General features: G+C 37.6%; 1 protein-coding gene across 1 annotated transcript in view; it reads right to left on the bottom strand.

Annotated features, from left to right (window-relative positions):
• The window catches only part of ARFGEF1 (ADP ribosylation factor guanine nucleotide exchange factor 1), an 86594-nt gene that overhangs the window by 32284 nt on the left and 36966 nt on the right, over positions 1–17344 (bottom strand). The window contains exons 5-15 of the mRNA XM_066180386.1: positions 15571–15750; positions 14588–14861; positions 13985–14098; positions 13181–13344; positions 11976–12109; positions 8319–8553; positions 4229–4328; positions 3972–4111; positions 3759–3867; positions 2583–2784; positions 9–120 (exon numbers count right to left, since the gene is read on the bottom strand). Coding sequence (XP_066036483.1) covers positions 9–120; positions 2583–2784; positions 3759–3867; positions 3972–4111; positions 4229–4328; positions 8319–8553; positions 11976–12109; positions 13181–13344; positions 13985–14098; positions 14588–14861; positions 15571–15750 — 1764 coding nt within the window. The remainder of the gene's footprint in view (positions 1–8; positions 121–2582; positions 2785–3758; positions 3868–3971; positions 4112–4228; positions 4329–8318; positions 8554–11975; positions 12110–13180; positions 13345–13984; positions 14099–14587; positions 14862–15570; positions 15751–17344) is intronic.

Below are 17344 nucleotides of genomic sequence, written 5' to 3'. Positions count from 1 at the left end.
TTTCTTACTGAATCTAATCTCTCTTCTTGGTGCAAGAATTGAGCAATATCTTCAGGGGTAGTGCCAAGCATTCCTTGTTCTTGCAGGTACTGAATCCCCCTCTTTGGTTTCTTGTTGAATCTGTACAATTAAGAGCAGGATGAAATGAGAGTTAATCCTTTCACCCATGCACAAAACTGTACCACCTTAAGTAAAAATAATCAGAAATTTCAGATGAGATGCTGAAAAATCTACATATTAAATATTTTTCCTTTATCAAACTGCACATTAGGTGAGAATGAGCCATTCCCATTTAACTGCCACTCATGAAGAAAAAAAAAATCCACAAAGACAGCAAAATCTTCAAAAGAGCAATTATGATGTTGATTTTTATCTGAATCTGTTATGAAACAAATTCATTAGTTGCCCATAAAAATCACATCCACAGAATCGCACACACAGAATCACTAGATTGGAAGAGACTTTCAAGATCACTGAAGACCAACCCAGCCCTAACACCTCAACTAAACCATGGCACCCAGTGCCACATCCAGTCTTTTCTTACACACATCCAGGGATGGTGAATCCACCACCTCCCCGGGCAGACCATTCCAGTACTTTATCACTCTTTCAGTAAAAAACTTTTTCCTACTATCCAACCTATATTTTCCTTGGCACATCTTAAGACTGTGCCCTCTCATTCTATCAGTTGCTGCCTGGAGAAAGTGACCAACCCCCACCTGACTACAGCCACTTTTCAGAGTGACAAGGTCTCCTCTGAGTCTCCTTTTCTCCAGGCTAAACAACCCCAGCTCCCTCAGTCGTTCCTCACAGGGTTTGTCTTCCAAACCTCCCACCAGCCTCGTTGCCCCCTCTGGACGCGCTCAAGCGTCTCAACGTCCTCCCTAAACTGAGGGGCCAGAACTGGACACAGCACTCAAGGTGCAGCCTCACCAGTGCCCAGTACAGGGGAAGAATGACCTCCCTGCTCCTGCTGGCCACACTATTCCTGATCCAGGCCAGGATGCCGTTGGCCTTCTTGGCCACCTGGGCACACTGCTGGCTCATGTTCAGCTGCTGTCACCAGCACCCCCAGGTCCCTTTCTGCCTGGGCACTGTCCAGCCACACTGTGCCCAGCCTGTAATGCTGCAGGAGGTTATTGTGGCCAAAATGCAGAACTCGGCAACTTGGACTTATTAAACTTCATCTTACTGGATTCTGCCCATCCGTCCAACTGTTCCAGGTCTTTCTGCAGAGCCCTCCCACCTTCCAACAGATCAATACACACTGCCAGCTTACTGTTGTCTGCAAATTTACTAATTAAAGCCTCAATACCCTCATCCATGTAGTCAATAAAAACATTGAACAGAACTGGCCCCAGCACAGAACCCTGAGGGACACCACAGATGACTGGCTGCCAGCTGAATGCAGCACTGTTCACCACCACTCTCTGAGCCCGGCCGTCCAGCCAGTTCCTAACCCAGCAAAGAGTGCTCCTGCCCAAGCCATGGGCTGCCAGCTTTTCCAGGAGTATTCTGTGGCAGAAAGTGTCAAAGGCCTTGCTGAAGTCCAAACAGACAACATCCACAGCCTTTCCTGCATTCACCAAGAGGGTCACCTGGTCATAAAAGGAGACCAGGTTGGTCAAAGATGACCTACCCCTCTTAAAGCCATGCTGGCTGGGTCTGATACCCTGGCCATCTTGTAAGTGCTGCGTGATGACACTCAGTATAAACAGTTCCATCACCTCACTGGGTACTGAGGTCAGCCTAACTGGCCTATAATTACCAGGATCCTTCTTCCTACACTTTTTGCGAATGGAAGTCACATTAGCTTCCAGTCATCTGGAACCTTACCACTGAGCCAGGACTGTTGGTAAATGATGGAGAGCAGCTTCACAAGCTCTTTGCCAGCTCCCTCATCACCCTGGGATGGATCCCATCTGGGCCCATAGATTTATAAACATCCAAGTGGCTCAAAACGAAAAGATATGAAAACAAAGAACCACGAAGCTGAAAGAAACCGAAGCCCTAAAGGACTAAGGCATATTTGTGCAGGGTCCAAGAATTAGACGACAGGAAACTTTCATTTTTGCATAAAAATGACCTCACTGAGAAGACTAAAGTGATGAAGATGAAATCATATGGAAGATTTATGTCAGACTGCACTGAGAAATTACACTGTCCTCCAGTTCTAATTATGACAAGTTAATTAATCACAAGGACTCATCAGCATAAGCATATAGGCAATTTCACCAGAAACACGTACATTAAAACGGGTCATATTTAAATGATCATGAGTTCAATGTTCTTTTTATCCAAATATAAAAACCTTATTTTTAGACAAGCAGGTCTGGAGAAAAAAGAACAAACATTCAGAGTACTCATCTTCTAGCTGTGAGGAATTAGGTTAACACAAAACACTGTTGACAGGCTCCAAAGGGGACACCATTCAGCACTCTTTCACCAGAGGAAGTGCTGTTACATCCAGAGTTTTTTTCCTAACACAAGATGAGTATCTATGAGGAGAAGGAAGAAAAACCCAGGAATCTTCATAGCTCCAAAAGAATCCACCCTCCCATGGGTGATAAAAGGGCACTCACAAGTCAATTCCTTGTTCTATTATTTCCTTTTGCTGCTTTAGGACTTCAAACTGCTCTGGGTTGTCAGTGCCAGACATCTGTGTGCTGTAACTGCCAATTCCTGATGAAGCAGTAGAATCCAAAGAATTTAAGCTTCCATATCTGTTAATTGTTTCAGGGTGTTTGGTTTCATTGCTGTCCTGTTCTGTGGGTTTTTCTTGGCCTATAAATTGGAAAGGGTTACATATATCCAAAACAGATACAGTGAAAAGAAATAAAAATCACGTCAAATCCTCAATGCAGGCTTCTAAAACTCAGAGTTATCTTCAATTATGTATTCATTTTGTTTATATATATATTCTGCTTTTGTTTTGGTTGGGAAAGTAAATAATAACAACATATCAAGGAGAATTCTTTCAGTTAATCACATACTGAAATTTAACTCCTAAATTAAAACTATGATTTCAGGTACTTGGGAAAAAACCACCAACACCTCAGAAAACCAACTACAGTTTTTATATTTCATTTTCAAATCCAGTGACACTTTTAACCAGGAGCAACTTTTCTAAGTGTTTGAAACACAGTGTCTAAAAGAATTTAGTCATGCCAAGGAGCTGGTGCTCTCAGTTCACAAAGACAGCCATGCTAACCACTCTTAGAAAGTTTACTACTTCACCTACCAACTTTAAGTGCTTAATCTGAAAATTCTGGCATAACCTTAGGTTGGATGAAAACAAGATTAAAACAAGTAACTATTTTGTGACTTCATGGCTTACAACATTCAAACTTCTACAGCTATAAAATGTATAAGTAAATATTCAGTAAATAAGTAATTTTTGAAGTAAGCAGTAAGTAAATAAAAGAAGCTCTCTATTCAGCTTGCTTTAGCAGTTATTTAATCAATATGAAATTATATAAAAATTAGGGGAGCTTCAAAGAAAGTTTTGAGACACTTTTAAAATCAGAAATACAGAAAATAACAGGATTTAAACATTTTCAGTCCAGCAGCATTCTAGGAATTCACACAAACAGGAAAAGACGACTAAGACAACTTGTTCAAATGACACTAAACTTACCAATATTTCTACCAAAGGAAAAATAATCCAGACATTAACAGCTTCAAAATACTGGAAGAACACACTCAAGTCCTGCAGCACCTCATTACTAAAGCCAGAAGAAACACATCATATGTCTTACCAAGGGTTGTCTGGGAATTGGGATTTACATATTGATCCTTACTCCACTCTACCATGCATTTCAAGATCGATACTAAGCATTCCAATCCTTTTTTCCTCAAACTTAATTCCTAGAAAAGATTTCAAAAGCAATTAATTAGTGGACTGGAGAGTTTAGTCTCAACCTATCATGTCAAGAAACATGAAACTTCATAAAGTTTGTTGCAATTTTTACCTGAACATTGGACATGCCAAGTTCTTGGCTACCCCTTCCTTGAGCAATCTTCGATAAGTCATTAACCAGCCTTTCAAATATATTTGCTGCATTTAAATCACAATCATAGTTCACGTAGATGTCCACCACGCTCTGAGCATCTATAAATAAAGCGACACTGTCAACCTTGGAACAAAAATTAGGTTTAATGAAAGGCAACTATAGTTTTATTCTTTAAGATAAAAAAATAAAATCTAGAACACAACAGTCCTTAATACCTGCACATATCCTTGTCAGCGTTTGTATAACCATCCACTTATGATCAAATGAGCTAGTAGAAGTTTCCAAGATATACAGGAAAATTTCTTTGAAGAAAACCTAAAAAATATTCCAGGAAGAAGGAGAAAAAAAACATCTATTACAAAAACAGTCACTAACTTTGACGGTCAAAAATCTGACATAATTCTGAAAGCAGCTCTTTAGAAGCACAGGAAATAACGAAAAGGCAAAAAAAAAGGAGGAAAGGAAGAAATACAAATTACAACTGATACGTGCAAATTAGGAATTTGAATTATTTACTTATGTGCTTCTGCAGTGTTGTCCAGGTTTATTTTCTGAGCATCAAAAGCAGAAGAATTGGGAAAAATGTCAAATTCTGAAGGGCAGTTCAGCCTAACAAGAAGCCTAAACTGCTGTTAAGAGTTCACTTGGGATTTTGAAAGAAGAGCTATTACCTCATGACAAAAATACTTTATCTACAGCATGATGACATTATGACACAAACATAACAAACAACTACTCATGCAAATTTGAAGTATTGGACCTTCATTAGAAGGGAAACATTTTGACACAAAAGAATCACTCTACAGTATTAGATTATTATTGGAAGAAGGGTACCGGTCAGGCACAGTATGCAGCAACTCCATTAACAGGAAAGCTACTCTTCACTAGAATACAGATAAGTTTGCCCAAAATCATTTTAGTACAGATGCTGTTATTTGGAACAGAAACTATTTTACTCCCTCCCAATTAATTCCTCACCAGATCCATCAGCACCATAGGCTGACTAATTCAGCCTAGCTTGCCTAGCAGCTAAACTAAGGTTTCTTCCCACTTCCTCCCTCAGCAGTGGCAACTGTAACAGCACCTGAAATCAAAACTGAACTGCTACAGGGTATTACATCACCTTTCTCAACTTCTGAGAGCTCAGCTCTTCACACTTACTTGTGGCTTCCAAACCCACTACACAGTTTCACTAGAGGGCTGCTGAGAGTCTCAAGCCACTCAACTTCTCCAATAGCATCACATAAATATCCAAATATATAACTACCCTTGTTTTTAATATTGAATGTTCCTTCATAGCACAGAATTTTTACAGAGATTTTTATGCTACTAGCCAGGTAGTGAAAAACATAAGGCTGCTTCCACTTTAAGTCATACCTGTGGGGAAAAACAGCAACACTGACTTTTAGGCAACTTGGGTAGTAAGCTATTTTCTCAAGCAAAATGTGCTAACAATAGTTACGTTTTATTGATCTCTTCAGAGAAATAGAGGCACGCAGCACAATACCAGCTGTCTTAATAATGAAAGCATCCTTATGAAATTTAAGGAGTTCAACTTAAAACAATTCAAAGACTTGCATGTGCTTAAACTTAAGCGTACTAGACTGATTTTAGCCACAATTTTACATAATCAGAGAACAACAAAAATTTAACACATGTCACACTGTGAGTATCTCTCAGTTAAACATTTGGTGTTTTCTGATTTTTTTATGGAAAGACACTAATTTTATATACTCTCTGGAACCAGCAAAAGTATTTCTTTCCTGGTAGAAAATTTAAAAAGGAAGTCACTAATGAAGCAAAGAAAAAGGTTTCAGGGACAAAAACTAAACCTAAATCTAAGCTAGAAGAGAAAATAGCTGGAAGCTCTGCATAATATCAAGGCACTTCATATCTTTATGCCTCTGAGACCAAGCTGACTTCTTGCTTGTAGTGTCACCTTTGGACAAGCATATCCTGGAATGAAGAACTTCTAAAAAACATAGTTATGGTTTACCTTTCAGCTATTTAAAAATGCTATTTATATAACTTACTGCAATTTGGATCACAGAGTTGAGACTTTGTTCCTAACACACTGGAAAACTAAACCAGAAAAGAGCTATTATTATGTTTGGCCAATTAAAGTATGAGTTTTAAAGTATTGAGAGTTATGAAAGGGCAGTAATGGTAAGTACAGCTAAATGACACACCAACTCCTCTGATATCTAGGATTTAATTTGCTGCAAAGATATTCATTAACCCATTCAGAATTGCTGTTAAAACAGAACTAAGGTACAACTCAAACTCTTTTACTATCAGAGGGCAGTGTTAGCTAAACATGTAAGTCAACAGGCCATAGGAGGGTCACTTTCAACACAATCCGAAACTATTCTTTTGAAACATGCCAGAAAATTCTTACACAGATGAAAAATGCAGTCTCACTCCAAAAATATATAGATTTTGCATATTATAAATCAGAGCATATGGCTCTCCGTACTGCTCCAAGACACAAACTGCATGTGAAGATCTACATGTCTACCCACATCTTCAGAATAACCTTTAGGATCAGTAGCTGGAAGAAGAATTCTTAGCTCACAATCAGAAAAAAGAAAGAAGTTTCTAGAAACTGCTGTACCCCGTACTTTGTAATAGATGGGTACTTCAGCAGCATTAAGTTTTGGGGTTTCCTATTCACAAGGAGGAAACGCAACCCTGATATGTGATGATGGTCCTAATTTAGAATACTCTAGAACCTGCTACAATAGTGTAGGGCATCCTATATCCAGTTTGCGTCATGTCTTAATTTTCTGTTAGGGATTTGTGAAAGGCTGGCAGTGACAGAAACCTATCAAATTTCTGTCAGGGAAGCCGACTGGAATGCGTTCACCACCTACATGCTGACTTGTAAGCTCTCCAAACACAGCAAGTCCAACACCTTCTGGGAGGCAAGGCTGTGGGACTGAGAACGGCTCCACCCAGTCTGTCTGATGTGCCAAACACTGCACACGCACTACAGCCTTTTCAGCACACAGTTGGCCTTGAAACTTTTCAAAATGCATCATATTTTCAAGGCACATTCAATCACTTCTCTCTAATCTATGCTCAAACATACATTGGAAATCTGACTGTTTTTTCCCCAAAGAAGTATCAAAATAACCTGGTAAGTGATCAGAACACAATTATTTTGTGACATGCTACTGTCAAAATGAAGTTCTTCCCTCAAAGCTGCCATAACACATCAACTTGTAACATGACATCCACAGATGAAGATATCCCTGAATTCAAGGTCCTTATAACAGCAAGATTTATCAATATTTCTAAGCATCTCTTCACACACTTAAGCCCCACATGGATGAGGCAATCTGTTGGGTTCAATATTCACACCTGACTCCCCAAACAAAAAATTACTAAAATAAACAGCAGGAACACAACTACACACAGTACCACTTTATTCACCACAGAATTAAGATCTTTAACACATGGGACACCACAAGAGAGTATCCATGTGGTTGAACAGGACAGAATTGTTCTGAGAAGCTGCTTGTACCTTATGTACAAAGAGCTGATCTCAGGAACAAACCCTCCACATATAGAATCACAGAATATTCTGAACTGGATGGTATCTGCAAGGATCATTGAGTCCTACTCTTAACTGAATGGCCCATATGAGGATACATCTTCCTTTTACCCTGTGACTTAGAACTGACCCACTGAAAATTCACAATGCCTGCCAGGACCGAGAATTTATTGCAAAGAATATGGACTTATCACCACTTGCAGTCCGAAGAGTTAAATGAGGTGCACACCTTTAGAGGAAATGAGGTCATCTTATTCAGAACGTATATTGACAGAGGTCCTGATAAGCAAAGGGAAGTACAGCTACAATAATGGAATAGCTGGGACTTCCCCAGAGAAAGAAATCCGTTCAAGTGACCCCAAAGAGAATCCACAATGCTTTTCATGTCATTAGTTTTTACTCTAAAAATCTTTTGCAAAACCATATATTACACAGTCTTTTCCTGAGTGCATTCATTTTCTTAATTTATAATATGCAGTGCTAGGCTAAGCTTTCTAAATCGTAATATTGAACATTAGTTGAGCTTAGCCACAAACCTACTCAATTCTGAGTTTCAGCAACACTCTGTGATAGTACCACGCCACACCCAACAGAAAACTTCAAAATAAGGAAAATCTGGCAAGTCTTACACAAAAGCTGTGAGTTACAAAGGAAAACAAATTTATTTAAGCAAGACCAAGCTACACAAATATAAACAAATTTTCACTTAACACCTCCCACACATTTAATTAGAAATTAATGTAACATACCTCAATCTGCATCTTTAGATGAGTCTTAAAGTTTGACAGGAGGGTAAGAAATATGGAAAGTGAAAGTTCAAAAACTTCTGGAACTGACGAGACTCCATTTTTTGACAGTGCAACACAGAGGTACTGCTTTATAGCATTAATGAACATCTCATTTGTCCTGAAGACTGGTCCTGCATTTTGCAGGATGGACAGAAGCAACTGCAATGAAAGAATCTTCGATCGCAGTTCATGAGATCTGGAACAAAACAATGCAGCACATCAGCTCAGTGCAAGTCATAAAAAAAATAAAAAAACCCCATTCCCTTGAAAAGTCAATGCAAACCACAATGATTTTGCAAGTGGAATGTTAATGAGAGAAAATCAAATTTGACAACCAGTTGCAGACAGGTCATAAAAAGATGTTGGGTCTTTTTTTTTTCAATTGATCATTTTTCAACCAAGAATGCAGGCAAGACCTTTTCCAGAAAAGGAAAATCTACTGTTGAACCAACTCTTCTGCACCACAGAACAGCAGCAACAGAAGGCAAAGCTGCCCTTTTAGCCAGAGGATGAAAGAGCATTCTTTCCTGTTAACAGAGCTTTGGAAGATCCCATCTAAAATCCAGACCATCTATCAAACCCTGACTAGTAAAAGGTGGAAATTCCTTCTCCTCCTCTATTTCAACCAGCATGGAAAGAGAGTTGAAGGACTATAAACACAATGCTTCTGCCAACACTGAAATCTCTTTTCTCAAATACAGCACTAATCAGTCACTGGGCCCAGCCCACCCTGAGAGCAGGTAAGAAACAAAACATGCCTATTTTAAGCACAGCAATCACAAAGTCAGGCAACTGCAGCGTTGCCAAGTGCTCCACAGTAACATTCTGACAGACTCAAGTAAACTACAACTCATGTCAGAACAGTGCTACTATTTCTGCTCTAAAACCCTCTAAACAACAAACACAACAAAACAGCCAAAAACCCCTCAAACCACACACAGAAAAAGCATAAAGGAAATCTGCACCTATTAAAATCCAATGTGATAAATAGCATTCCAGGTGAAACCATTCTCTTCTAAGACTCCTACTAATTTCAAAAAAAGGCTGTATCTCTTCTGAAGAGCAGGTATAGACACAGTTGGCTTTCCCAACAGGACAGTTCACAGCTTTTGTTAAACAAGTACCGCAACAGAGGACAGTTACAAAACACAGGGAACAATGACAGGAAATTTTTCATCCAGTACAGTCCAGACACAGTAAGGAGTGCTTCAAGCCAATCTGAGACACACAGAGTAGCTGGATATTTGTTATACATTGCAAATATATAAGCTTAATTAAAAAAAAAAAAAAAAAGTAATTCCAGTCTAGGTAAAACCAAAAATGCTAAATAAGTATGTTGCAAACAAACTCAATTACTTCTGCCCAACAAAATGGAATGGGGATATCACTGCAAACACTTCAAACTCAAAATGTAATTCCAACAGTAGACTTTTTTTCTAAAGATGCTTTAAAGAAGAAAACAGCCATTAAAACTGAGTGAGGAATTTGTCCCTCACATATCTCCTAATGTGCTACAGGTCGAAGTCAATCCAAAACTTTCTCTGTAAGAGTTCTTCAGGAAAATGCTTGATGCTGGCACTGCATGGAAGCTGAATAACAACCTCTTTTGATGCAAAAAGCTTGATTTTGTATCACATAGTACCAGGTGTGCAGACAGCACATGACCAGATCATACTTTTCTATGGAATATAAGAATTTAAATATAAAGAGAATTTCAGTCATAAATAAAATATTAAGTATTGCCTACTTCCAGCAAGTGTCAGCACCCAACTGAAATTCTGACATGCTGACCTCAACAATTTTGTATAATATCCAAAGCTCACTTAATTTAGAACAGGTTTAAGGTTTGAAACAGGTTTAAGACAAAAACCAGCAAGCAAACCTCCAAGCTATATTTCACCTTCATCTTATTTTATTCCAGAGAAAAGAGAAACAAAGACATTAACCAGGTTCCCAGAAAACAACATGCTGATCTTAACTCCCAGGCTTGTGATTTTAAGGTAAAGCTTCAAGTTCAGTTACCTAATATCCAAAATATTTTCACTGCAGACTTCATAACAAATTTCACTGAAAATAAGATTTTAAAGAGGCAGATAAGACTCTTGAAATGCCATAGATAGCCAAGCCTCCTCTTCCAATTACAGCATGTTTGTAATAGTTCAAAAAGCCATCAATGACTCAGAACCATTGATAATTTCTAGGCATTTCTCCAAATATGGGATATCTTCAAATGTCTTTGCAATGAATTTTTGTGCCCTAAATGCCTTTTTCTCTGATTTATTTTGTATGAAGAGCTTCACCAGTTCTAGTATGAATGTCAAGGACTCCATGGATTCAGATAAGATTTTCCAAGTGCCTCAATAGCTATTACTACTTTTGCAAAGGGAGTTAATCCACTAAAGCCTTTAATAAATGGACAGCTTTAGTCTCAAGAGTGCTAACTAAAACCACAGGATTTTCATAGCATTTCCTGGAAGACAATTCTCAGAAATAGTGAGAAAAACCCTGATGCCTCAGTCTTCATTCTCTAATGTCCTTTCCATAGTACATTGCTAGATAATTTAAAAATATTTCTAGACTAAACCTTCAAACCCTTTTGACTACATCGTATCTTTCCAGCTCATTAAATCCACATCACACATCACAGATTAAACTAAACTGTCTTAAAGTTACCTGCTTTAAAAGCTAGACTCAGAACAGTAAAGCTGATTTTATTTTGAAGAATACCACGCCTTTCACTGTCATCTGAAATAATACTACAGTTTCAATTTGATCTCTTACCACTCCTTAGAACAAAAAAGCACTCCCCTTGAAAATTATTAGCAATTGTTCCTAATGAGCAAATAAAATGTCTACAAATTATATGCATATAAACCCAAGACCAGAAAGCAAACCTTTCCGCCGACACTCCAATTTAATACTGGCACCTATCCATAGATGAGACTCTATATTTGCTTAACAGCAAATCTATAAATGCAACTGAAGACATGGTATCTTCAGTCAGAAGAAACAGCCAAATAAAATCACTGTTATCGAACATCTGTGTTTTGATTAAGTAGGCTGACAGAAGTGTCCAACCTGAACAAAGAATCCATCATGAATTTATCATAACCAGTTATCCTCCAGGTAAGGAGCTTATATGAAGATGAAGTAGAGCTGAGGATGTGTACTGCATACACAAATGTGCTGGTTTCAGCTGGCGTAGAGTTAATTTTCTATCCAGTGGCCAGTACAGAGCTATGTTTTGGATGGAGAGCAATAAGCATGAGATGAAAGAAATCATGGGGCACAACCAGCAACGGTTACAAACCTAGAAGGTGCCAAAAGCAGAGCAATGTGAGCAGGGCCAGAAATACCTGATCATCTTCTATACAAACTCTTTTCAAAGGCATTATAAACAGCAACTAGGAAGAACATGTTGTACTTATAAAAGGATAGGTGTTAAGAAACTTCTGAACAGGTATACAAAAGATGCATTAAAACATAAAAGCACCTTTCCAAAGTTTCTATGCTCTTTTCACCATACCCTTAGTTTCTCAGTAAGAGAACTCACAATGTTCCTTAAATAATTTATTTTTGCTGTTAGATTCATTAAGAAAACTTTCAAGCTCTACTTACTTTGGATCTGGTGGTCCATCTGACAGGGGCTTCATGGAGAGTTTACACAGTGACCTGAATACAAGGAAGGCATCCTTTTGTAAAATGTGGGAAAACTTAGCACCAGGGGTAGGTCCTGAAGAATTTCCAGATTCCTAAGGAAGTTAACATATTTCAGTATTCCATTTTGCATTAGCAGGGTGTGTAGGGAAATCCCCACCTCCGAGCAATAAGATGTTAATATATTATACAAATTTAGGCAATTCACTTTAGCTTTATGGTCTCCAGACTAAAACGCAACATTCTGCAGTCCAGTTGAAATGAAAGTAACTACTAAAAATTGCCTACTCAGTAAGAAGTCAGAATTAATTCAACAGTGTCATGAAATTAGATAGGTCAAGCTAAGGAGTATGATAATTTCCAATGAATTGCTGCCAGGCAATTTCAGGAGATAACTAGTTTAAAAAGACCCAAACACCTGACATTTTAATAGATCATGAATAGTTACCTATCTGCTGCCAGATAAATTTGATAAAATTTCTATGGTAAAATAAACACCCTTATTACTAAGTTCTTGCAATTCTGTATTATTGTTCCATACATAAGCAAGGTGTTTAATGTTAAGTCTTCTATTTGTATGGCCTATGTGACTAAATTTATGAACTTAAAATTATTATTCTCAAACAGAGTTATTCAGTACACTCTGACAGCAGATATACTCGGTCAGCTGACAAGTACATGGATGTCTCATAAAACAGAGGGAGAGTATTTTTACATATATTTTGTTAATGAAAATCAAATCCACTCAGACATGAAACTCGATCTAAAATCACTGCAATAAAATCAGCTCGAAATTTCTATTGTTTGAAAAGAGCACACTAAAATTACACAGGCATGTGTATAATTGGCTCTATGCTTCACTATGTATATTGAATACTAGCTAAACAGTTTCTCAGGAGCACTTCACAAAACAGGAAACTGAGTTCTCTTGAAGAGTGAAGTCCATGGGACAACTGAAAACATGCTGGGATAAAAAAAGACACACACAAAATTTATTCAGAAAAATTTCATTTAAATAGTGCATTGAAGTAGAGTAACATGACTCAATTCTTAAAATTCATCTCAGTAACCTGCTTTATGGAGTTATACTAATCTCTCTGCACAAGCACTGGGTAACATTTAAAACATATTTTTTTCAGTATTTCCTAATTTCTATCTGCCTGTACCTGAGTATCGTTGGAAGAGACAGATAATCTGTCATCGGGTAAAGATGGTGTATAAGCAACAGAAATTGGAGTCCCTGGAATTCCATTTGCCTGAATGTTTTCACTGTCACTCCCATCCTCTAATGATACAGTTGTGCCATCACCACTTGCAGTCCCTTCCATATCTATCAGAAAAGATGTAAAAATTAACAACTATTACATGAGATTAAAAACTGAAAAGAGCTTTTAAAACCAACATTTAAATACTAAAAAAACCATAAGGGGGAGCTTAAGACAGAATTTACATGACATTACAGAACTATAAAAATTGTAAATATTCTTAATTCTCACTAATGAAAATTACAGTAAGAAATTTACTTGTAACTTTACATTGTCAGGGTCACCACTCTACCAAGTTTCCAAGAAGTATAAGACATCACTCACTAGTCTGATCAACAGTTTACAACAAAGTGAAAAATATAATGAGACACAGTGAGGCTACTACAGAGAGGGACCCACTTCTGAAGTGTTCATATAGAAACAAAAAACAATAATTAATGGAACAAAACCAAAAAACCATCAAGAATTTGTATTTAAAAGAACATTAGTCTCCAATATAAAGAGTGTAAATCAGTGTATGAAATCCTGTCCGTTTTACTGTTAAATAATGCACAGCTAAAGTCTGACAGCACAACTGTCTTCTTTAGCATGTAAGTCATATTTATGTGATGATAAATTTTAGTTAAGTATTTGAAAATGGTAAAATAATTTTTAAAGTCAAGAACCAGCACACAGTTGCCACTGACTAAACAGATAATATAATACCTCCAACTACTATGTTCACCATTTCCTGCACAATACTTTCTACAATTTCTTGTGCCTTCTCTTCACACTCATTGCTTTCACCATCATATGTTCCTCCATCAGCTTTAGAAAGATCTTTATAAGAAAAACAAACACAAACAAGTATTAATGAGAAACTCTGAAATTAAGAAGGTATTTTGCTTGCACTTAATATTTCAGAATAAATGCTTGGATGCTTCAAAAATAGGTATTTGTAGTACGTAAGAATTCCAGTGCTTAACCTGTAAATGGCAATTAATCTACAGGCTAATGCCAACAAAACACATCAATTTTGTATCTTCTGATTAAAACACTGAAAACTTGAGAGTTTTGAGATGCTATTCTCAAAAACTTTCACAGTATTACAGAGATCCAAAAAGGAATTTTTGATACAGACTCCTACAAAATGCAGGATGCTCTTAATGGACAGTGGTAACAAGGACAAATGGGCATTTTGCATTAGGTAACTACTTGAAAACTTATGCCTGACTCCAGATTCGGGAGAGAAAAAAAAGACAAGCACCAAGCCTTTCTTTTCACAGACCTTTTCCCTCCCTCCATCAAACAGAAATACACACTGATTACTTTCTGCTGCTGTGGCTTGGTCAGCTTCTGTCTGCTCATTTTCAGCACTAGAAATGTCAGATCCATTTTCTGCCTCAATATCTTCTTGAAGGTTCTTGTCCACATCATTTGTGCTGTGGTCAAGCTCTCTCTCATGGTCTTTTGACAGTTGATCAGCCTGTGCTGGAATATGTCTCAACTGAGGTGATTCAGGCTCATGATGGCTCACTGGAGACTGCTGGAGATGGTGTTGCTGTCTGTGTCTTTCTTTTTCCATCTGTTTGGCTTCTTGAAGCTACAAAAGCATTGCAAACACACAAGAAGTTCACTATCAAAATAAAACCATAAGACATATGCATAATGTTATAAAGATGACATCTCTATTGTTTCTGCTTACACAGTAACAGTTTAAGAAAATGCATCTTTGTTTAATTAACAATAACTTCAGTATCATGGGATAATCCATTGCAAGAGGGCTGCTTCCCAACTAGGCACATAGTTCATACCTTCATTGTAAAAGAAGGGATGACCACACAGCAAAAACCACAGAACCAAGAGCTGTCTGCCTGCCCTATAAGGAAACTCAGGGAGTAGATGTGAAAATAAACAAGGAGTGCTTGGAAAAACATCAAGGCAACCATTTTTTTTTGATCCCTTGTTCTGGAAACCCCAGTACGGGAAGAACTTCTGTGACTTGTCTAATGGATTATGACAACACATAAAGTCAAACCAAAACAAGATGTACTTTGAGGTAAGTACATCGATTAAATATAGCAGACCACTATGAGAAGTTTAAAAACTGTACACCACCCCCACTCCCAAACTCCTTATTTTCCACCTATTTCAGAGTGCAAAACACAAGAAGAAAAATATCAGATCCCAGATTTTTTCCCCAGAGTACCCAAGTTAGAAAAGCCAAAAAGCATTAATAATGATGAAACAAATCTCTCAAGCTGGTTTGCTTTCAAGAGGTAGTTTCTAGATAAAGATACTGAGATACTCACTGCTTGATTTTCCATACGTGCAAAAATGACATTCAGCATTTGTGTTAGAGTGGCCTTGGCTGTAGTTTGATTTATAAGATTTTTGCTTGCTAGGTAGATATTGTAACATGTTCTTACAGCCTGTAGTACTGTTCCTTCGTGGATTTCTATGTGTTGAGATGTTACTGCAGTGAGCAAAGCCTAAATAAACATACACACATATACATTGACCAGTCAAAACTTTTATCAATCAAAAAGCCTACAAATTAATAAATACCAAAACTGGATTACTTCTACAACATATCTAAATACATATCTTGAACAGCAATTTAATTATGCTTTCCCACATACTATTGTAGCCATATTGGAAAATCACATTTACCAGTTATATTAAACTGAGTGTTTTTAATCAACAAATTTAAGAATTACATGCTTCATAGCATGTAACAGCAAGGAATAACCAACGGAGCCATCAGAGAAGTAGATAATAGAAGTCATCCTTAAATTTTTTAGACACCAAACAGGAACAGACTACCAGTAAAAGCCTGGAAGGGAAGCCAAAGAGTCCAAAAGTTGTTTTAGAAATAAATGTAAATGTGACAAAGACTGACTATGAGATCAGACAGCTATACTAAGACAACTCCCCTTTATAACAGCCTTTTTTGGTGTATGCCAGAAAATTATGTTGCTCCCTATGTAGAAATTCACTCATTTCTTCCTATTTGTGCTAATATCCGCTTCTCTTTTTTAAAAAAAAAGCACATAAGCCTCTGAAAGATCAGATAACACAGAAGTAAGGAACAAATTATGTGAGGCAGAGGCAGGCTGGATTAAAGGGCAGAAATAGGACAGGGCTTGAAAACACTGTCAGAGATGTGTGTTGAACAGTGGCAGGAAAGGGGAAGAGCCTGGTTTGCAACAGTTTATATTCATCCCTGTAATCCAGTAGAAAGAATGAGGGAATTTTGAGCATTAAAAACTTTGACAGTTATCATTTAATGGGATGTTTAGGGTAAGACAGAAAGAACTGGAAGCACTGAAAAGCTTCTACTTTTTAAAACTTTTCACAGTTAAAAACAAAAGTTATTTCAAGTGTTGGGTAATTTACTAATCAAACCACACCGAAGATCTCTTACTGACATTGTCAGAACTTCTGTACACACAAAGCAGCAAGTGGAGAAACAGTACCCATCACTCACTCAAACTCCTTAAAAAGTGAAATCAGTCACTCTTGAAAACAAGCTGAACAAGTGGATCCCAGCCACGAACAGCTATTTTTTCCAAACCACTACTGCCTGGACCCAGTACAGTACATAGATTTAGTTAATATTTCTTTCACTCAGTTACAAATTATACCACTGACACATGTACACACAGACACTTAATACACCAGCTTAAGAACCACCTACAGCTTTTCACTTGGAAGACAAGGTCTCTAGCAGCCGAGCACTTAGGACACTAATGAAAGGTGCAGGGGGATCCAGTCTCCATCTCTGGTTCTAGTGATGTCATTCATAAAGTCAGTCCTTTGTGACACCTTCTCTCTCCTTCTTAAATCTGGATGAGTAAGAAGGTGATACTTGAAAATTCAATTTTAACTTCCATCTCAGCTCAGTGATGTCTTATGATGTTTCTTCCCCCAATTTTTAATAACAGAAAGTAGAGCCAGCTAGCAGAAAAGGTGACAAGTCTACAGATAGACTATGTGCTGTTTTGTTTTAATTGGCTTTAACAGCTTGAATTTCCTAAGTCTTTTTCAGTATGTTTGTTATGAATAGTAGAGCCCGGTTCTTTT

This window comes from Chamaea fasciata, unplaced genomic scaffold (assembly GCF_029207755.1).
Source record: "Chamaea fasciata isolate MVZ Bird 193981 ecotype frontalis unplaced genomic scaffold, bChaFas1.0.hap1 SCAF_1, whole genome shotgun sequence".
NCBI lineage: Eukaryota > Metazoa > Chordata > Aves > Passeriformes > Sylviidae > Chamaea > Chamaea fasciata.
The sequence above is the reverse complement of the archived record's forward strand: the minus strand, read 5'-3'. Positions and strand labels throughout refer to the sequence as shown.